At 43.0% G+C, this 22,437-nt stretch overlaps 1 protein-coding gene across 7 annotated transcripts in view; it reads left to right on the top strand.

Annotated features, from left to right (window-relative positions):
• TENM4 (teneurin transmembrane protein 4) overlaps positions 1-22,437 on the top strand; it is a 691,021-nt gene that overhangs the window by 215,210 nt on the left and 453,374 nt on the right. For 5 of the 7 annotated variants that reach the window (XM_015600547.2, XM_015600545.2, XM_025042571.1 and 2 more), the window contains exon 3: positions 5,027-5,119. The exons of the other annotated variants lie outside the window; for them this stretch is intronic. In XM_015600547.2, the coding sequence (XP_015456033.1) occupies positions 5,110-5,119 (10 nt within the window). In that variant the 5' untranslated portion in view covers positions 5,027-5,109. The remainder of the gene's footprint in view (positions 1-5,026; positions 5,120-22,437) is intronic. 7 annotated transcript variants of the gene reach the window in all.

The following is a 22,437-nucleotide window of genomic DNA, read 5'->3' as shown; positions in this document are numbered from 1 at the left end:
GTGTGCATTAAAAATGTGCAGCTGCTCAACAGGAAATGTTCCATTACACCGTTTGGCTCTTGGGCTGGTCTTGGACTTTGGGGGCAGTGAGGAGGTAAGGTGGGAGAAGAAGTGGGCTAAGCACACCCATGGATTTCCCCCTGGATCTTTCCAGAATTTTCCACCCTGATTACATGCTCTTTCAAGGAGGTGTTTTTCTGTGTATGTCGTTGATTCTGTAGTTGAGTGTGTGTGTGTTTGTGTGTGTGTGTGTGTGTGTGTGTTTTTAATATGAAAAATTGGTCTTTGAGTCCACAAGCAGCAGCTGCAGCTGCCATAATTAAAATGAAATAACTGGCTTCCTTCAGTCCTTAGGGAGAAAGCTTTAAAAAAATCCATATTCTAAATGGACTCAGGAATGTGGTGAATCTTCTCTCTTGTTTTACTTGCAACAAATTTTATGCCTTTGCTTTTCTCTGGAGTCAGGGGAAGAGAAGGGAATTAACCTTCACTGAGCACTTATCCCAGCCCCAGGCACTATGCAAGGTTGTCACCACTGCACAAGCCAGAATTTGAATCCAGTTTTGGTGCTTCATTTATTTCCCCTCTGCCATGTGCCCTTCCAGTATCCTATTAGATGCCAGATCTCTCAGTCTGGTCCAGTTTTGTCCGGAGACCTGGGAGGTTTGGCATTATTAAGATGTTATTGAATATATTGGCACATATAATTGGCTTGGATTAGAAACGAAAGCTTTTAACAGAGTAACAAGGTGAAGTATTCCGTCCTAATGATTACTTGATAATGAGATGGTTTTCAAAGGATTGGGTGTGTTCTTGAAGGTGTTGCTTAAAAGTCACTCTTTAAACCAGGCTGAGAAAATAAAATCCCAGAACTACAGACTCTGTGGTTGTGTTTGGATCTCAGAATAAGGTACTAAGACTGAAAGGGACAACTGTGTGCTGGCAATTGAAGATACAGGTGGTCACCATCTCAAGGAGCTCCCAGTCTGGTGTAAGAGAAGGACGTGCCAACAAATAACTATAAGACAATGGTAATAAGTGCTAGGTCAAGGATATGAACAACTTGCTACAATTTCAACATTTTTTCTCACAAAATCCTCTTCTTCAGTTGGTAACTTTGTGAGGAGGAAGCCATCCTCACTGTGAGAGCAATGCCCAGAATGTTGAACATAAAAAGGCAAGGAGAAATTATTATACATTCTTATGTGTGTATCAAGCATCTGGCATTTAGTCTCTCTAATCCTCTATTATCATTCCCACTTAATTATGAAGAAATTTAAGAAGCTGTGTGGTTTGTCAAAGGCCACATAGCTGGTCACTGGACAAAGTGTAATTCAGACCCATTGTATCTTCTTCTAAAGACCTGGCTCTTCTCAGGACACCTCTAAGAAACTCTGTACCCTGTTGTTAGGTGTACAGCACAGCTATCACCATGTCTTGTATTTAGAGTGAGAAAATATTTTTCCCCTTGAAAAAATTTTTAAAGCAGGCATTTTGATGAGAGTCATTCATGATTGTCATCTTTGATCTGCAGGTGTGACTATCCATTTCAAGTGCATTGAGCCCTCCAGGCAGTCTTCCCAAAGAATGAAGTCAGCCCAGGGCATAGAAACACTAGAAGGTCAATGAGGAAACAGATTCCCTGCATCCAAAAGGTGTTCCCCTGGGTTCCAGTGATTATGTTATCAAGACTTAGCTGAGAAGGGAAAGACAGAAGCAAGCACTCACAGAAAAGAAGGAGGGTGGTCTCCTGCTGCCTTTGAAATTCTCTGCAAGAGACCAAAGTGCGGGTTGTTTGGGACCCAACTCAAGGCATTGTATTGTCTGCTCGATTTATGGTCACTTTAGGGAAAACTAATAGAGGCAAAGGCACTCTGTATCTAATTCTGCCTGGGCCTCTCAAAATGCAGCCCAGAAAATCATCACACTTCCACCCACCTAGGTGGAGAGGTACACTGGGAGTAGAAGATTTACTGAAAGTGTAAGGTGTACAGGTGTCATGTGCAGTGTCACAGCATGCTTTATGGCTCACCTGGAAAAGGAAAGAATAGGGTTCAGATCTTGTCTCAATCACTTCCCAGCTGAAAGAATACAGGCAAGCAGCTTAAATTCCCCCAAAGCCTCCTTTCCTCATCTGCAAGTCTTTTGCCTCCTGCAGTTGCCTAGAAGATAAAATAAGGTCAAATATGTGCCAACACCTAACATTCTTTCCAATGCCTGACACACAAGTAGGAGCTTCCTGCCCTAGGCACCTCTTCTTCCAATTCATACTATGCAAGTCTTGCTAAATTCATCTTTCTATAGCAGATATCCAAATATGTCACATCTCTACTCAAAAGCACTAAGTAGCTCCCTAGTAGTGACTGAATAATGGCCATCTCCTCTAGAGTGTCATTTAGGTCCCTGCTTGTTAGGGGCTCGTATCACCTAACAGGTGCGATGTTCTCTACTTCCCTCTACACAGCCCACACTCTGGGAAGCTGAGCTATGCACCCATTCTTTGTCATGCTTTCTCCTCTATGCCTTTCCTGCTTCATACAGAGCACCCTGTCCTGTCCACATACCACCCACCTAACGCTACCTCTGGCGCAAGACTGAGCTTAAGCTATATGTTGTCCAATAAGTGTTCTCTGATTCGTCATTCATGATGACTTTTCCATTCCTCTGTCCCCTCGCTGGGTTTTATCTGTATCTCTCTTACAAAACTTCCCAGCATTGCAATTACTTGTAGCCATGTCTTATTTTCCTTGCCAGCCTCCAAGCTTCCTGAGGACAAGATTTGCTTCCAAGTCCTCGGTGAATCCTGTATAGCACCTTACACTCAATAAATGAATGAATGAGCGAGTGAGCAAGTGAATAAATGAACACCACACTTCTTTCCTCACTGGATTTCCCCTCCCTAAAAATGCTAGTACATAAATATTTCTAAAACCTTTGGTCAACTATGAAGATTTTGGTTTCATTAGCAGTCATTGTGACACTTTTTGAAAGTCCTCCAAAAAAAAAAAGAGGGAATTCAGGGATATGAATGGAAAAGAAAATAACCAAAAGAAAAGGCATCGAAGTTTTCCCTGAAGCCTTGGTGAAGGTGAGGGTGGAAGAGGAGTACAACTGCAGTTCTGCAGCTTCGAGAGGGGAGGGGTCAGAAGGCACAGGCCAGGGTATACAGCACAAGCTACGGAGGCAGAGTGGAATCTGATGATCTGGACAAAAGAAGGGGGTCTGCGGAAGACCCTTAGTGTTTTATCCAAGTCCCTGGATGTGTCTAGGCCCCCAGCAGGACCTCTGGGGGCAAAGCCAACAGCTGCGTGTCCTAACGTCCACCAGGCGCTGGGTGCCTGAAGAAAGTGCCTCTTACCTTGCCCACTGTTACAGCAAGCAAGTTCCTGCTGCTCTCTGAAACTTTGGAGGGTAAACTTATAATGAAGTAGGCAGGGCACACAGAAGTTAGGAGCACAATAGCCATTAAGCACATTCAAGATGCATAAAATTGTAGGTCATGTCCTATGCAACAACGTACTGCCTATTTTTTATTTTAGCGTATACAGTACGATTGATGAGGACTTTTCTAGGTTTACCTCCAAACTTGCCCTGTTAATTCTGTTTTGGCTATCAGGTCTTCTACCCTTTGTGCTGGAACCTGCCCCTAACGCGCCTCCCAGGGTAGATAAAGCATACTCTGCACTTAAGCAGAGCCTGGTGACCTTTCCTATCTAATACAGCTACTCTTTGTTGAGAATAATGAGAATTTACAATAAAGAAATATATGAAATGCACATGAAGGTAGAAAAATTTCACGCTTTGGAGAAATTCATGTTTAATGGAAATTACTGGTAATTTCTCACCTTTTAATAGACAATAATGTCTCTTAGTTAGGATCCTTGGTAAATTTGGCAAATACATATTCAGAGAATTTCTCAAATGACATCTTTTTACCTGATTCCTGAATGTATCCTTCATGCTTTGTTCTTTAGCCTAGTGGGTTTTTTATATCAAAAGATATTTTGTGGTGTTTTCAGTGGGCAAGCATGATAGTTGGTGCAGAAGAAAGTACTCAGATCTTGAGTCTGTGAGGACCTGTGTCCAGGTCCCAGTCCCTCCTCTTGTAATGAACAAGGCATGTATCTGAAAACCTTCGAGCCTCCCCTCACCCTTTTTTGAATGGGATAGAATTTCTTTTATTCATTTCACAAATCTCTATCGTGTATAGATGGCTTCTTGGGCATTGGAGATCAGAGATGAATCAAATTCAACGTCATAGAATTCTAGGGGCAGAAAGGACCGCCCATGTCACCTGGTTCAGAGTTTTCCTCTTTCAGATGAGGAAACAGGCTGAAAGAGAGACACTGATTTGCTAGAGGTTGCAGTGTGATAAGAAAGTGGGCCAGAACCAGGATTCTTTTGTGTAAGGAATTCTGCCCAGGTAACTCTCAATGCTCTCACACGGTATATCACAGAGGAGATCAGCCCATTTTATAGAGCAGGACAGTAAGGTTCAAAGAGATTCAATCATGTTTATTTGCCTGGAGAATCAATGATAGAACTATGGCCAGCACTTCCGCCATAAGCTCCATCCCCTCACCCTCCTCCCCACGCCCCTCACAGCACAAGGTAGATTGTTCTTCACAGACCACTCAGTTTCTACTCTGCTCTAAGCCTTTGCTTGTAAAGAGGACTCATTTGCAGCCCTTGCCCTTGAAGGCTTTGTTCAGCTGGAGGAAACACGTGTAAACAGTGACTGTGAGACAAGATCCTTACTCCCACCATACAATATGAGATGGGAGAACAGACTAAGACTCACCAGAGCCTCCCAGCAAAGGTGGAAGTTTGTGTGGGCTTCACAGGGTATTTTGGACCCCTCCCCCACCCACCCACCTTGCTTCTCTGTGTGGCCGAGGGGCCAGGAACAAGCCCCATCTCCCCAGTGGTGTGTGTTTGCAATGACTGCTGGGAAGAGATCTGTGAGAAAGGGTCTGGGGCATCTGGCCACCTCACTCAGTTGGGTCTGTGTTCTCTGCTTCAACAGAAAGTATCCTGCCCTGTGCTCCAGGATCCAATGGCCCTGGAAAGAGGGCTGCAGGGCCCACGGACTCTTCAAAACGTGCTGACATGGAGCCAGGTCAGTCCCCTTGTCTGCTCTGATTTCTCTGTGTCATCAGCTGCAAACCTGTGGTCTTGATGAGAAATGCCATCTTGGAATCTGAAAACGCGAGTACTTTTTGGTCGAAGGCTTTTGCCACTAAGCAGCATGGGAAGTGGAGGAGGTCAGGTCAGAGTCAGAGTGGCCTTCTTGAGAGCACATGCAGTAGGAGAACTGTTTGGTGCTGGAAGCCAAGACAGCAGCCAGCATGGTGAAAGGACAGGGCAGGCAAGGGCCAGCCATTGAGCCGAGATGTGATGGAGGAGCTGGCGGCCAGGAGCACCTCGCAGGTCCTGGATCACAGAGGTGGCAGTGGCAATATGGGTCATTCTAGGGTCCAGAAGACCAGGGGCAGGGTCCAGAGTTCATTGGTTACATTTTAAGATGAGCTAGAGTGGGATTAGAGGCATAGTCGAGAATAGAATATGAGGAAGTAAGTGGGTAGCTGGTCTGAGGGCCAGGTCTAGCTGGCCAGAATGGCTCTTGGGAGGCTTTTCTTCATATTTCTGTGCAGAAGACCAGTGACAAAAACAGCAAGAAACACCTGGGCTGGGTGAAAAAATTAGAAATCTGTTTCAAGCTAGAGAAGGAAAATGGCCCAGAGGGAGGTGGAATCATAAATAGAGGCTGGGCCATGGTGAAGAAGGCTAAAGAAGCAAGGGAGCCAGGACCCAGGGAGCAAGCCCTTTATTGAAAAACCTACTATGAACCGAGCAATTTTTCTTATCCTCCAAGCAATTTTACAAGATAGAAATCTGAGTCTTGTTAGACTCAGTTACACTACAGTAATAAATTCACTCCAGAATCTCAGTGGCTTAACATAGTAAAGGTTTATTTCTTACTCCTGCTGCATGTCTAACTGAAGCAAATGGAGAGCTCTGCTCTACCTAGTGACTTAGGGACCAGGCTGATGAAAGCTCAGCTATATTTTGGGGATACCACCTGGAACATGTGGCTACCTAGGTCTCTTCAGCAGGGGAAGAGATCATTGGAAGGTTGAACACTGGCTCTTAAATGTTTAGTCCAGAAGTGACACACAGGCCATCAATCAGAACTAGTCACATGCTCCTGCCTGATAAAGACATTGCAGAAATATAGGGCTCTGGGAAATGTGGGAAAGACATGACTATTTGATGAGCAGTAACTGCCTCTGCCACAGTAGATATTATTATTTCCATTTTACATGGAAGGAAACTGAGGCTCAGAGAAACGAACTATCTTATCTGAGGTCTTCCAGCTAAAAAGCGCTGGAATCTAGGCCTGACATAACATCCAATTCTATCATTTATTGAGATTTTCAACAAAGATATATTGAATACTAGTGATAGGTCCAACACCATGCTAGGCTCTGGGGACATATCAAGGAACAAAAACAAAGATAGCCTCTGCTCTCAGCCTGAAAATGTATAACTACAAACTGGGACAGATGCTCAGCATTAGAGACATATGGTTCTCTGAAAAGGTCTATTAAAATTTTTAGCTTTTCATATAGAGAGACAGGTAAATGGAGTTCCATTTATTGAGACATTGCGCCAAGAACTTATTTATCACTTCCACAACCTCATAAGGTAGTTCTTACAATTCTATTTTTTAAGATAAGAAAACCGAGGTTCATTCAACGAGGAAAGATAACTAAGCTGAAGTGAACTCTTTAACCCCATCCATGCTCACTTGTGATGACGTGAAAGTTAGGATAAAAAATTGAATCTTGTCCCTTGTTCCATCTAAACCTAAGAAATATGGTCTCCTCTTCCTGCTCTCAATCCCCCCATCCAGGGCCTTTCTTCTCCTGGTCCCTAACATTCTATGGGTGTCACAACACATGAACACAGCTTCCACCAGTGGTGGGAGCTTCTTGGGGCCCAGACGTGGGGTCCTTCCTTCCCATGTTGGTGCTTCCCATACAGCTGGGCCCAGAGCAAGACTTGTTGAACTCAAGGAAGGAGGGAAGACATTGCAGAAGTATAAGTAACAGGATCTGAGTCTGACAAAATGAGGTTGAATCTGAGCCTTGGCACAGACAGATTCTCTGTCAATAATGGGCTTCCTTTTCCCTCCAGCCTCATATCCCCCCCACCCCTCCTCTTACACTTTGTGCTATATTTACCCTGACCCTGTCACTTCTCTCCCCTCCTCAGCATGTGTGATCAGCTCTTCCTTCTGCATAGTGGTCCAAGCTACCATCTCAGACCTGAATTACGACAGTGGCATCCTCATGGGGCACTGCTGCTACCCTTCTCTCCCGGTATCTAACATAGAGTTATTTGTTAAAACACTTGTCGGATTAGATCTGTCCTCTGCTCCAAACTGTCCTATGGCTCCCCATCTCACACAGAGGAAAAGCCAAGGGCCTCACAGTGACCCACTAGGCACATTGGCCTCTCTGCTGTTCCTTGAACCATGAATGCACTCCTGCCTCAGGGTATAAGGCATAAAAGCCTTTTTTCCATCTTGGGGAAAGCTCTTCAGGCCGAGGGAACAGCAATGAACAGACTGCTAAGTCACTATCTGAGTCAGCAGAGCACACGTGGGGCTGAAAAGTCCTGAACACAAGTGTGTTTTTGCTCAAGGAATGGCAGGAGGCCAGTGGTGTGAGCAAGGTGGACGTAATGGAGGTGAGAGCAGGACACCTGCCCTGACCATTCTGTAACAAGGAGCAATATTCTCAGTCCAGTTCTCTCTGTGTCCTCTTCCATTTGATCTTTTCCACATAACATTTACCCAATGCATTGCATATTACTTGGTAAGTTTGTCTATTTTCTGTCTTCTCCCATTGGAACATATGCTCCACAAGTTTAGACACCTAATGTGTTGTTCCCTGCAGTATTCTTATGGTGGGAACACTGGCACTCATTAAATACACATTGAATGAATGAATGGATGAACAAATAATTACACAATGCATTCTTTATCATTATTTGCTTACACTTTTTGTTCAGACCATCCTGCCTTTACATATGCTGTTCCCTCTCCAGGAATATCCTCACTGCCTTGCTCTCTCCTACTAACTTCCTCACTCTTTCTCACTCACTCTGCCTGCCCAGGAGGGTGATGTCCTTGCATCACATGGCACAGGCAATATCCATCCATCCCTGTGAGGCTGGGGCTTTCAAGAGCAAGCAGAGTTCTTCTCTGAGCTCCATGGCCTGATGCACAGCTAGGGTCCAGTTATTGTTGTCGGCCTGAGCCTAGTGGACCAGAGCGCCATCTGAAAGTGCAATCCATGGACCCCTTACCCTCATTCAGGAAGCAGGAGCCCTTGTTGCCAACTCAGTCTCCTCCTGTTAACAGCCACCTCAGAGATCGGGGAGATGATCAGGAAGATGAGGCAAATGGGACACTAATGAAATTCAGAGAGAAAACTAAATTGGGAGGTGTTGCAAACACCATGGAGGAGGAGCATGTGATTTAAAAGGATCTTTCCAGAGTGGGAGGTGGAGTGGGGGAGTGTGGAGAGTGCTGGAGATGGCATTACATGGACCTTCTCTGACACCAACATGTGGGGTGGCCCATGTGATCACTGGAGGGGCTTTTCTAACTTTAAATAAGGGTACTTTTAATTGATTGACTCATTCATTCATTCATGCTTTCCCACCAACTTGCCAAAAAAAGATTTGAGTAGGTTAACGATTTTAAATTGATTAATTAATTAAGACTGAGAATATTTAATGCAAAATTAAGGTACAAAGTAAGGGAGGAAAAAGAGAAGGGGAGAAGAAGAAGATTATCAGGGCCACCCAGAAAAGCGATTCCTGAGAAATAGCACAGGGCTCTTGTGACAAGCAGATGGGACTGTGAATGCTAAAGACCGTTAGGGATGGAAAAGCTCTGGTCAACAGCAGTAATGATGACTAGAGCACATTCAAATCTATTATTTATTTCTTCATATAAACGTTGACTGTGTGCTGCGTACTGGGGCACTTTTTTTTCTCTATCTCATTGAATACTCACAGCATCCTTCAAGGTGGTCTTTTAAAGCTCATTTTGGAGATGAGATGACTGAGATTCAGAGATACTGAGCCATCTCTTCAGGAAATGATGCCGGGGCAACTGGATATCTACATGCAAAAGCATAAAGTTGGACCCCTTCCTCACACCAAATACAAATATTAACTCAAAATGCATCGTTGACCTAAATTTAAGAGGTAAAACTCTAAACCCTTAGAATAAAACATAGGTATAAATATTCCTGATCTTAGATTAGGCACTGGTTTGGTACATACAAAATAGAGGAGGGATAAAACACATAAATAGGACATCATCAAAATTAAAAATTTAGTGCTTCAAAGAACATCGTAAAGAAAGTGAAAAGACAACCACAGAACTGGAGAAAATATTTGCAGTCATAGATTTGATAAGGGACTTGTATCTAGAATATATAAAGAACTCTTACAATTAATCAATAAAAGAACAAAAAGACTAAGTTAAAAATAGGCAAAGTGTTTGAATAAATATTTCTCCAAAGAAAATACAGAAATGGTGAATAAGCACATAAAAAGATATCCAACATTTTTAGCCATCAGAGAAATGTAAATCAGAGACACTGAGTTCTTTCTGACACTAAAGCCTCCTAACCATATACCTCCCTGAGCGTGGGGAAGAGGTCGCAGTTAGGAGAGAAAGGGAGACTGGCTTGCCACTGAGCGTTTTCACAGGAAGGGAAAGGAGAGAGAGAGACAGGGAGTAGTAGGCAAGACAGAAACATCCAGCTAGGGACAGACCGCCTGTGGGTGTTTTCTGAGCAATGGGCAGAAATTGCTGTCTGAGAAGGCTTCCTAGGGCCAGTTGCACATTCTGCCTTCTACTACCCCCTCTTTACAGGATGTCCTAAAGCAGTAGTTGTAACTCTGGTTTCAGTAAAACCCTGTTTTACTCTTCAAAATTTTTGAGACCCCCCTGCCCAAAGAGTTTTTGTTTATCTGATTGTATCTATAGAAATTTGTCATACTAGTAATTAGCACTGAAAAAAGTGCAAAAATTGTTATTTATAGCTTATCTAAAATAACGATAATAAACTGTTACATGATCATAAATAACACATTTTTATGAAATAATGACTTTTCTAAAACAAACAAAAATGTATGGGATGACATCGTTTTACATTTTGGCAAATCTCTTTTTAATGTTTGGCTTAAAAGGTATATCTGCTTCTGCATTCAATCTGGAAAACTACATTGTAGACTCATAGGAGGATGAGGATAAAAAAGGTAGATAATGGCATAGCGTTATTATAAGGAGTTTTGACCTCAAGAATGTCCTGAAAGGGTCTCGGGGACCTGCAGGGATCCCTGGACTACACTTTGAAAACTGTGGGTGTAAGAGGTAAGATCTTTGCTGCAGAATTCAGCAGGGAGTGGAAAAGAAGTCAACTGTGAATCTCATAAAGAGAGGAAGAGAAATGAGGACAGTCTTAGTGGAGAGGGGGTGGGAATTCTCCTGAATAAAACCAGGCTACCCTGGGGATACTGCATATGATATTCACTTAGCCCAGAATGCTTTCTCTCATCTTGGTCTGCTTGTCAAAATCCTCCTCATGCTTTAAGGTTCATTTAGGTGTAGCTGCCTCTGGAAAGCCCTTCTCACCATCCTTAACTCAAGGCTGGGTTAAGCCCTCCTCCAGATCGCCCTCATGGGTGCCACTAGGGTGAATACTGCAGCAGAAGCATGGATGAGAAGTTGAGGCCTACTTGTGGAAAGCTTGGGATGCCAGAAAGAGGAGCTGTTATTTTTGTTTAAGAAGTGAGAAGAAAGGCATTGAAGGATTTTGCATAAGCATCAACTTGATGGTATACAAATTTATATGTACAGAGGAAGACTGTGGTCACCAACAGGCAGATTAAAGTCATCCATTACTAATTCTAATTCACTAGCAAATAAAGAATTATCAGTTATCTAGAAAAGAAGGGGAAATGAGGAAAAGGAGGAAAGAAAAGAACAGCTAACTCACTAAGTGCCAGGTATTCACCAGGTTATCTAATCATCACAGCAGTTAGTATTTTCCCTCTAAGGGAAATTTTACAGATGAAATAAACTAAGGCATCCCCCCACCAAGGATATCTTGCTAGGAAGTGTCAGAGCTGAGATTCAAAAGCAAGCCACTTCTAAAGCCCATGATTGCTTTTCCCATGACTCCAAATTAGCTTGGAATCATTTATTTGACCTAGAGTGTTTACTGCTATATATTGCTCTTTTAAAAATGTGTTTCTATTGTATCTTTCCAAATATACTTCTTTTTTTTTTTTGAAAATTGAACAGGAATACTAATTATGCTTCCTTGTTCTACCCTTTTGGAGCCTACCATGCCAGCTTTTCTGTACACAATCAATAATCCCCATCTTTGTACTGCCTGCTTTTCATAGAAGACATTGCCATAATCAAGACATTAACCTGTTACTGTTAACTAGAGTTATTATCGACTCAGAGATTATTAAGTGCTCAGGCCCTGACCGAACTGTTCATCCTGGTTGGTGATGGGAACCTGGGAAGACAAAGGGCTTAGGACAGATATATTGTTTTTCTCAGGGTCAGGTTGGAGAAATAATCTTAAATGGAACACCCTAGTTCTTATGTAAATATCGAGTAAGGCAAAGAAGGCTTAGGAGGCTTCTTTGTGACTGTATTGTCATATATGGTATCAATTATGTAAGAATAAATTAAGCAAGGGTAAGTGAACATTTATTGAACTCTTACTATGGGTTAGTATCATGTTTTACCGTCATTATGAAAATCTATGTTTTTGGCTCTATGGGATGCTAATAGCCCCATTTCCAGTGATCAAACTGAGACACAGAGAAATGTCTTGCTTGGGGACATGGATGTTTCAGTAGACGGAGCTGGGGTTAGAGCCAGGTCTGTTTGGGACACCATGCTGTCTTTCACCGAGGCAGAGAATGCTGTTTGTCCAGTCAGGGTGCCGTGCTCTAACTGATAAGGGGCTGCAGTCCTAGCAGTGCTGCTCTGGCCACTGATATCCTCCTGCTGGTTTCAGGCTCTTCTCTTCCCAGACCATTTGTCTATCCTCTGAGGTTCCTTTTCCCTTCCTGAGTTTGTACCTGCGGTCTTCACTCAGAGCCCCTGGAATGCCCACCACCCTACCATGCCACCATTATCTTCCAGGACCCAGTATCTGCTTAATCAATGTTCTTGGGCTGAGTGAACACATGGATGGATTTAGGGAGGAAAAAGAAAAAGCAGACAACCTACGATGAAATCCAAAAGATGCCAAAGATTAAGCTTGAAACACAAGAGTTCCTATTTGCTCAAAAAAGGAAACCCTGTAAAGGATCCACCTCTGGCCTCAGCCTCCTTTGCCTTGGGCAAAGCAAGCATGGAATTCTGCCCTTTCCTGAGGCCTGCGCCGTTGAGATTGGCAGTTGTGTGGCCCCTGCTGTGGATGTCACTGCCCTTCTGCATCCTCTTTAGTATGATCCTTATTTACCTCTCCCCCATCCTCAGGGTGGTGCTGCTGTGCAGTCCTGGGTAGGCAAAATGATCACAGAGCTGCTTAGGAGCCGAATGCCGGGTTAATTTCTAAATGGGAAGGTCAGTGTCATTACCGTTGGTGGATTCAATGACCAAATCTTCATAATGGTAGGGCTTGCTTCCTGTTGCTAATTTCATCTTCAGCTGCACATCTTGGTGGCCAGTTTAGCCAAAGCAGCCAAGGTCATGGTTTGAAGGCCCTTTTCCAAGGCTGTGGATCTCTATCACTGTATTGCCTTGATTTACCTGCTGTGAAATGGATGCATTTAGAAATCTTCCACTCATGCTGCTTTTATGTAAGCTCCCTTGGTGGAAGAAAAGACGATGAGTCAACATGGATAAGTATAGAATCCTGTGCTTCTTTGGATTCTAACCATGGTGGAAAAGTTGAGTGTGCAGAAAACACTCCAGGGGTGAGAACAGACATTTGTTGAGTACCTATTATATGTCAGCCACTAAGCTAGGCATTTCACAGTCCATTTAACCCTCACAGTTACCAGTGAGGTAAGCATTGTTATTTCTGATTCACAGATGGGGCTGTGGAGCCTCAGAGAGGGTCAATGACTTTAAGTCACACAGTTGAGAAGTGGGGGATCCTGGAATTAAGTCAAGGTCATCTGCTGCAAAGCCCAACTTCTGCCCACTGGGTTGAAAATAATAACAGCAGCAAGAACTACGATTTATGGGATGCTCACTACACACCTGACATATTTAAGCTCATTTAATCTTGACAACAACCCAGTGATGTTAGATGCTATTACCATCCCCATTTTACACATAAGGAAACCAAGGCACACAGAAATGCTCTCGACGTGAAAAATTTTCCAAAAATGGGTGTTCAGAATGTAAGCCCCAGCAATCTGTCATGTGTGCTGCTCTGTCATAAGCAGCTCTTGTCAAAAATAAGCACAGTCCTTACTCATAGGATGTGCTTAATAATATTTGGTCATTGATAATTAATGTCATGGTGTCCTTGCTACCCCACTAGAATGGGTAGTTTGGCCATGATGAACAGCCTATACTAGCCATTGAGCTACCCTCACTATGGGAGACTTCTGATAGGCCAGAGACACCTGAGCTGGAATGCCAGGTGTTAGGAGCCAAGCATGTTAGATGGATATATAGTGCAGTAGAAGAGAACAGGTTCTGGAATCAGACAAGTGAAGTCCAAGCCTGACTTACCATCCCTGGATTCTGGACAAGTTACTTAATCTCTCTGCACTTTAGTTTCCTACTATGTAAAATGGATATATTAAGAGCCCATACCTCAATGGGCTATTGCAAATATTTTTTAAAAAATCATGTGGAATACTTATAATCAGAGGTAGCACAAAATGACAGGTGCCCAATATATGCCATCTATCGTATAATAGAATATTAGTTTATAGAGCTGGACTTATGAGGTGATCTCGTTATACCCTCTCATTTGCAGATGAGAAAACTGAGGTCCAGAGACAAGCAGTAATTGGTACAGTTCACACAGCATTTTAGTTCTCTGATTCCAGTGCCAGTGTTCATTCTGATACTGCCAGCCATATTTAGGACAACGACTTCGAGAAGCCCACGCATCAGTCTCATATCTAGAAATTTTAGTTGGTTATCCTTAAATCTGCTTTATTTTTTTTTTCCCAATGGTCTGTTCTTTTATATTTTCACCACCCATTTATGTATATTTATTTACTTTTTTAATGTTGTGCACACTTATTTCATTTTTCTGAATCTGATCATTTCAATTACTGTAGTATTCATAGATATGATTCATTTGTTCATTGTACCTATTGTCTCTTGCTCATGGTGGCTTATTTCCTCACAAGTTCCATGATTTGTGGGTTCGTGATTGTTAAGACTTTATGGGACTTCTTTGAAGACTGAATTGAAAATGCATTGCTATAAGAAAGGATTTACATTTACTTTTGTCCCATGGCTGGAGGATCATCGACTTGAGGTCACTTTTAAATGCTCAGCTTGGATTTGTGATTTTTTTCTGGCCACAAGGTAATACCTGTTTAAGTTCCAAACCCAAGTGAGGGCCATTTTGTGATTGGGAATTCCCCTTTGCTCAGCTTGAGTTGTTTCCCTACTATCTCCTTCTATAGGGTGGGATTTTTTGTTTTTCTTATTCACCCTTTCGCGGTGTAAATGTATCCTTTCAGAGTCCTAGACTTAAATTAAGATCTCAGTTTGACTTCTAACTTTTAAAGGACTTTGCTTCTTTTGTTGGCCCTTCGATACTCAAAATTCCAGACCACCAATGACCGGCAGATACCTGTGAGACTGTCACCTACTCAGTGCTTGGGAACTTCTATGGATTCACGCTATCTATGGTTAGTGTGACCTCTGAGGATTTCCTTCTTTTTCTTGACAGCTCATCTCTGTATTAAAAATAATTTTGTTTCTTTAACATGGTATTTTTCCATGTCCTGCATTAGGGGAATTCCTTAGGGTGAGCAGGCAGCCATAATCCTGTAAATAGAAGTCTGAAGCGGTCCTACTGTGCTTCACTGGTATGAACACGGGACTCCATTAGCTAGGGTTTTCCTGGTTATTACTCTTTGGCAGTTTATCTTATTTTTGCTTCGAGGCCTACTCAGTATGCCAAGAGAGCTGAGGGGAAGTTTCCATGCCATAGGCCAAGTCCCCACCTCTCAGCGTTACCACCATCACTATTCTGAATTCTTAGCTTGTTTTTATCAGCTTCACCGGGACCTTGACCAAGCATGTTACCTATAGATGTAGCCAAATGAAAACTCTGGTTTTGCAAAACGTGCCAGAAGGTACCACATTCTGAAGGCATGCCTGCATGCTAGTGCTATGATCCAGCCATCCCAGAACCAGTTGCCCATTGGTTCATTCATTCTACAAATATTTACTGAGTACCTAACACATGCTGTGCCATGTTAGACTTGGGGATACAGAGATGGATAAGCCACAGCCCTTCCCCTTGTGTACAAGGCCATTTACATGGACAGTGACCACAGAGTCTGATCATTGATTTGGCAGAACAAAACTGAAAGTAGAAGGGACTAACCCAGCCTCACATGGGGGTGTCTAGGCAGGCTTCCCAAACAAAGTAGCAAGTGAATATAAGGTATGAGAAACAGAGCAAATCTAAACACAAAAAAAATCAGGAATCACCAGGCCCTCAAAAGAAAACAGGAATGCTCCACTTGAGAAGAAATGGTCCAGCTGATTTTTCTTTCCTAGTCTTGGTCTGTGGGTAAGCATTTTTCTCTTTTACTCTGGGAACAATACTTTGAGAACCATTGTTATAATGTACACATTTTCAACAGAGGCACTATCATATTCAGGGGGCAAATTTAATTCTTTGGTAGTTGCAGATAAAAAAAAAATCTGTTATTGCAATGGTTTGTGGTCCTCCAAAGAGCCATAGTACATAAACAGATACACAGTATATTTGCGGGATTAAAATTTCATAGGAAGCGGGTAGATTTGGGGGGAAAGAAATCTATAAAGGCTCTTTGACTGGAGGGGGTTGGCGGGTGGGGTTATAATGAAAACAAAAGCTGAGAACCACTGATGTAACTGAATGAGTGGTAGCATAGGAGCCAGATAGACCTAAATTCAAGCTGCCTCCTTCATTTAATCTTGGACAAATTAATTCATCTTCCTGTGCTTCAGTTTCCTTATCTGTAAAACGGGATAATAATAATAATACCTCCCCTCACAAGATTATTCTGAGGATTAAATAAAATAATAACCTGTAACTCCTCTGGCACTTAGTAGTACACAATAAATGTTGTTAGGTGTGAGTTCCCTGCCCTGTCCAGCCCAACACACACATATTCACATATTCAGGAGAGGGCTGGAAGCTGATGACACTGAAGGAGTTGTTTTCAAGCAGTTATTGCTGTGAACAGCTTGTGTAAGAGAATTCTTCTCTCTGGGATCCCATGAATATGCAATGTCCCAGGAGCTCTTGGAATTCTTTCAGAGAGGGATTGAGTGATCAATCCATTTGAGTTATCAAAGACCACATTTTCTGGTTCTTCCTTCAGAGACACAACTAATATTCAACCTGTTTGGAGCAATTAATGTCAGGGAAGCTGAGATGTCCTGGTGGAGTTAAATCTTAATAGTGGTCGTCTTTTAAGGGGAGAGAGTTGGGGATTTTCTTAAGGTTGCAAGTTAATTTGGGGGCTTCAGCTTGAGCTCCTGGTCTCTGAGGCCTCTGCACCACCATTTAGGGAAGAAACTGGTGGCTCAGGACCATGCAGGTGTGATGTGAGTATAAGGGAGTTAGTTACCTGTGAAAGGAGAAGGTGGAGAATAGCAAGGAGAGTCTGGAAAGGAGGATTGGATGGCCGTTCTTTGTTATTCCAAAATGCCATGCTTCCTTTTGTCAGTGTCTTCACTTGTGCTGCCTAAGGACCTGCACAGATTAGAATTACCTGAATAATGCCTGGCACATGACCGACCTTCATTACATATATATGGAATGATTAACTCCCCTCTCAATAATTACAACTAACATCATTACTAAATAATGTGTTAAATGTTTTACTGCATTATTTTACTTAACGCTCACAACTCAACTATAATTTTCATCATCATCGTCATCTCATTTTATAAATTAGGAAACCAAGACTGAGAGAAGTTAGAACGTTGCCCCAGATAACTGAATCGCAGAGCCAGGGCAAGCAACAGCTAACCTTGCTTGACTTCTAGCCCAGGGCTCATATTACTGAGTGGCCTACCATAACTGGATCTTTCTGAGGGCAAGGCTGGAGGCTCATTAGGTTCTGAATTCCAGTGTCTGGCATAAGGAAGGGATGGAAGAGCCCTCCCTTCTAGCAGCACACATGGCTATCTCCCTCCTCTTCCCATTTTCCCAGCGCTGCTGCTGCCCCAACTCGTGTCTGGGCCTGTTCAAGTCAGGTGTGGCTGGTGAGTTGCCACCTCCATCTTACGCACAGATGGCAGCGCCCAAGTCTGGGAACCAGGGAGCACTGCTGTGCTCCACAGAGCCAGGCAGAAAGGCCTTTTTTCTGATACTGGCTGTTTCCCCACAAAACCTGTCTTGTGCAGCAAGGAACAGTGTCTGACTAGGTTCATTATCTGTGCTCAGAACATGTCGAGGCACAGGCCTAGCAAGTCCAAGCGTGGTCTGGAGAAATGCTGTACAGCTCCACTCACCTCCCAGCCTCAGACTACCCCTGCTACCAAAGGAGAAACACACAGCAAGAAAGACAGGGAGTCAGGAGGCACTGGAGATAAACTAGGTTGTAAAATAAGATAATCTCTCATTTTGTACAGTACGTTGCAGTTGGCCAGTATTTTTCTGCGTATTCTCTCATTATTCTTCACAACAGCCCATTGTAGGGATAGAGGTGGTTATTGCCAGCTCAGCTGGGGAGATGAGGTTGTGCTGAGCCCTGGGTGCTGTGGGTTCTCCAGAACAGGGCTCCCCAACCCCCAGGCCATGAACCAGTACCAGGTCATAGCCTGTTAGCTCCGGGCTGCACAGCAGGAGGTGAGTGGCGGGCCAGCAAGCAAACCTTCACCTGTATTTACAGCTGCTCCACAGTGCTAGTATCACCACCTCAGCTCCACCTCAGATCATCAGGCATTAGCTTCTCATAGGAGCACTGGTCTCTGGTGCCAAAAAGTTTGGGGACCACTGCTCCAGGGCTGGAGGGAGCTTTGATATCGTCTCATCCAACATCCTCCTAATCTAAGCCCAAAGAGGGACAGAGCTTTCTGCAGCTCATACAGGTGGCAAGTGACAAAGCCAGGTTTAAACCTGAAACCCACTGACTGCAAAGGCCCTGTTCTTCCCCGCCCCCCGCCACCCATTGAATGGGGATGTCTGAGAGAGGGGAGAGAGGCCTTGGATAGCTACTGGTCCCAGAGCAGTGGGTAGAATCTGGGAGTCTCAAGAGGACAGCATGCAGGTTTGGAGAAATATTGGCCATCAGGCTTCCTTGCACTTGTGTTTTTTTTCTTGAAGGCCATGGAGTGAGTTCTGATCCAGCCATGCCCAATAGAGGGTTGGAGTGGGTAGATGGAGCAGAAGTGGATAATGTGGAGTTTAGTGAGTCTGGAACACTCTAGAGAGAGGATGTTTTCTGTGCTGGTTTAGAAACCTCACCAGATGCCTGCAATTATGGAAAGGGATAATGCCTAATTCTCCAAAACAAGCTTAATATTAGCTCACCAGAATGTTAGCATACAAAATAAGGAAGAGGCTTAGAAGAAAAGCAATAAAACCAAGGAGCTGGACCTTCAGAGATATTGAGGAGAGGGTTCGGGTCAGCCTCCTGGATAGTATCCTTAAAACAGAGGTCTGCTTGCAACCCTCTCTACTTAGTGATATTTTTATGGCTTCTTCTTGCCCTCCAGAAGTTGAAACTTATCATGGTATCATAGAAGGTCCTATATTATCTCTTTCTCAGAAGAGTTTGTCATTAACAGCAAAGAGCTTGAGCTCTGGGTTCAAATCCTGCCTCTTCTCATTTCTGAGGAGTGTCACCTGTGGCAAGTTTCTTAACCACCCTGTGCCTCTGTAAGTTCATGTGTAAACTGGGCATGACAGTTTATTGTTAGCATCAAGTGACTGAGTACACATAAAGCTCCTGGCACAGTGCCTAGCCCATAGTTAGTGTTCTCAGTCAAGTTGTATTATCATTAGCAGCAGCAGTGGTAGTAGCTGTAATCATAGTACTTCCGGGCTCCTGGGCCCTTACTGATGCTCTTCCCTCAGAGTAGGAGCCCTTTGGATACTTTGAACCTGTCAAAATCCTTCCTATTCACCCAGGTCCACCTGGAAGATAAGCTCTGCAACTGCCTGCTCTGACGCAGGTGGTGGCCTTGCTGCTGCCTCTCTCCCACAGTGGGGATCCACAGAGCCCCTGCTGGCTTCTCAGCACTCATTGCACTTCTCTGAGCACATTTCTGTGTGTCCCAGCTGGGGCTTCTTGGGGCAGGGTGTGTCTGAGTGACAGGCAGCCCCCAGTGAATGTCTGTAGCATGAATCTGTCGCTGCCTGATGCTCTGCCCAGAACTAAGAAATTCATAAATGCTGTTTGCAGGGGTTTAGGCAAAGAAAGTTAAGCTGCATGAGCAGGGTTGTAGGAGGCACACCGGAAGCCAGGGCAACACCTGTCTGCCCTGCACCTGGCAGTAACAGATTGTATCGGAGCCTCATTATCCACCCACTGAAAACAAAATTCCCACTCAGCTTTAACCTCAAATAAGAAGAAAGTTGCCAGTTTTTTCAGCTGCCTTCCAGTTGGCACTCTCTATTCCAGCATGATTCAGGCAGCCACTTTGCTGCAATTCCGGATTTTCTCAAGGGCCTTGCATGAGGAGATGCAGTATTTCATCCTGTCTACCTTGAGCACGACCCCATTTTTTGTGCCTTCTTAGTAATGTGTACATTTGGGGGCAGCCCACCCACACACCCAGACTGGGGAAAGGGCTCTGCGACCAGAGTGGGGATTCCCCCTAAACACTTGCCCCAGAGGTGGAAGAACTTAAACAGGCTTCCTTGTGCCCATGTCAGGCTTAGGGTCTCTAAGCAAGTAGGTGCCCAAGTCCCACCTCCTAAGTACCAGAGTGGTCAGGGGCCCAGAGCCTTGGCTTCAGTTGTCACCCTGAGCTCTGCTCTCTGGGCTGCCCCCTTAAGCACAGTGGCTGCACAAGGCCAGACCAGCAGTATTGGTACCTCTTTCCTCCTTCCTTTCTTTATTTCAATTATGAAATATTTTTTGCATCAAAAAGAAGGATAAATAATACATCGAATGTCCAAATACTCACCACCCAATTGAAAAATTAAAACATTGTAAGTATTGTAATAGCCCCAAACTGGAATAAGTCCAGATGTCCTTCAAAAAATGAATGGTGAAACAAACTGTAGTATATTTGTATCACAGAATACTACTCAGCCACAAAAAAGAGTGAACTATTGATGCCTGCAACAACTTAGATGAATATCCAGGGAATTACACTATATAAATAAAAGCCAATCTCAAAAGATTATATACTGTATGATTCCACTGATATAACATTTTTTTAATGACAGAATTTAAAATGACAGAATTTAGTATTTGAGAGAGTTTAGGAACAGGGCAAGGGGTAGGAAAGGGGGTCAGGTTATAAGAGGGCAGCACAAGGAATCCTTGAACTGTGCAGCATCTTGACTGTGATGGTGGAGACACAAGCCTGCACAGGCAATAAAACCAGAACTTAACACATGTACACATGAATACAAGCAAAACTAGGGAAGCCTGAATAGGAGTGGTGGATTGTATCAATACCAGTGTCCTGGTTGTGGTAGTATATTATCCCTTTGCAAGATGTTACCTTTGTCAAACACTGGCCAAAGTGCGTAAGAGATCTCTCTGTATTATTTCTCACAAATTTATGTGAATCTTCAATTGTCTCAATAAAAATTTCAATTAAAAAATAAAAGATATTGCAAGTAACTTTTAAAAAGAAGCATTATAGGTACAATTGAAGACCCAGTCCCCCCACCCCTACCTCAAACTCATGTCTCTCCTTCCTAAGAAGCAACCAGTGTCTGGCATTTGGTATTGATCATTTCCACACGTTTTTATATTTTTATTACATATGCATAAGTAATGTACAACATTTGGTATGTTTTTAAATGATGTATTCATTGTATTTTGCTGGAATTTAAGCACTGTGTATAATCTATTGCAGAGAGTTTATTTAGTCTTTCTCTTATTGATAGACTTGGTTATTTCCAATACAGTATGAACTGTGTTGTCATGGACATTTCTGCTCATATTCCCTTGTGCTATGTGCAAGAGTTCATCCAAATTATACCCTAGGGGCACATGGAATGGCTGGGTCATAGGGCATGTGTATTTTCACTTCTGCTAAGCACTGCCAAACTTCTTTCCGAATTATACCTACCTATTTATTCTCCTTCAAGCAGTGTATCAGAATATCTGGGGCTGTGCATCTTTGTCAATGTAATGATATTAAACTTTTTAATTTTTGCCAACCCAGTGGTGTGAAATAACTATCCTCCTGTTTAAATTCCCTTTGCTTTCTTACCCATGAATCATGATTATCTGTGCTTATATCCAATCTCTTCTACCCAGACTAGGAGCATCTAATCAAAAGCTCCCAGGGATATGCACTTAGCACATAATAGAGGCTCAAGAATTATTGAAGAAATGAAAATAATAATAACTATTCTAGATGATTTTACTTGGGAGGATCATGGTTTTCTTTTTCTTATTCGATCATGGGCTTTAAAAAAAAACAGCTCTGTTGAGATATAATTCACATATACAATTCACACATTTAAAGTATATAATTTACTGAATTTTAGTATATTCAGTTATGCAACCATCACTAAAGTCAACTTTAGAACATTTTCATCATTTCCCAAAAAAAAAAACCCTTACCCATTAGTCACTTCAGATTGTTCCCTAAGCCCCCAGCTGTAGGCAGCCACTAACGTATTCTCCGTCTCTATGGATTTTCCTATTCTGGACATTTCGTGTAAATGGAATCATACAGTATGTAGTCTTTTTTAATGGGCTTCTTCCACTTTGCATAATGTTTTCAAGGTTCATCCATGTTGTAGCATGGATCAGTACTTCTTTTTATTGCCAAAGAATATTCCATTGTATGGATTTAACACATTTTATTTATCCATTCATCAGTTGATGGACATTTGGGCTGTTTTCACTTTTTTACTTTTATGAATAATGCTGCTGTGAACATTCATGTACTAATTTCTGTGTGGACATATGTTTTCATTTCTCTTGAGCATATACCTAGGTGAGGAATTGCTGGAACTCTGTGTTTAACCATATGAA

Source organism: Pteropus alecto, unplaced genomic scaffold (genome assembly GCF_000325575.1).
Source record: "Pteropus alecto unplaced genomic scaffold, ASM32557v1 scaffold7, whole genome shotgun sequence".
NCBI classification, from domain to species: Eukaryota; Metazoa; Chordata; class Mammalia; order Chiroptera; family Pteropodidae; genus Pteropus; species Pteropus alecto.
This window is presented reverse-complemented; position numbering and strand designations above follow the sequence as displayed.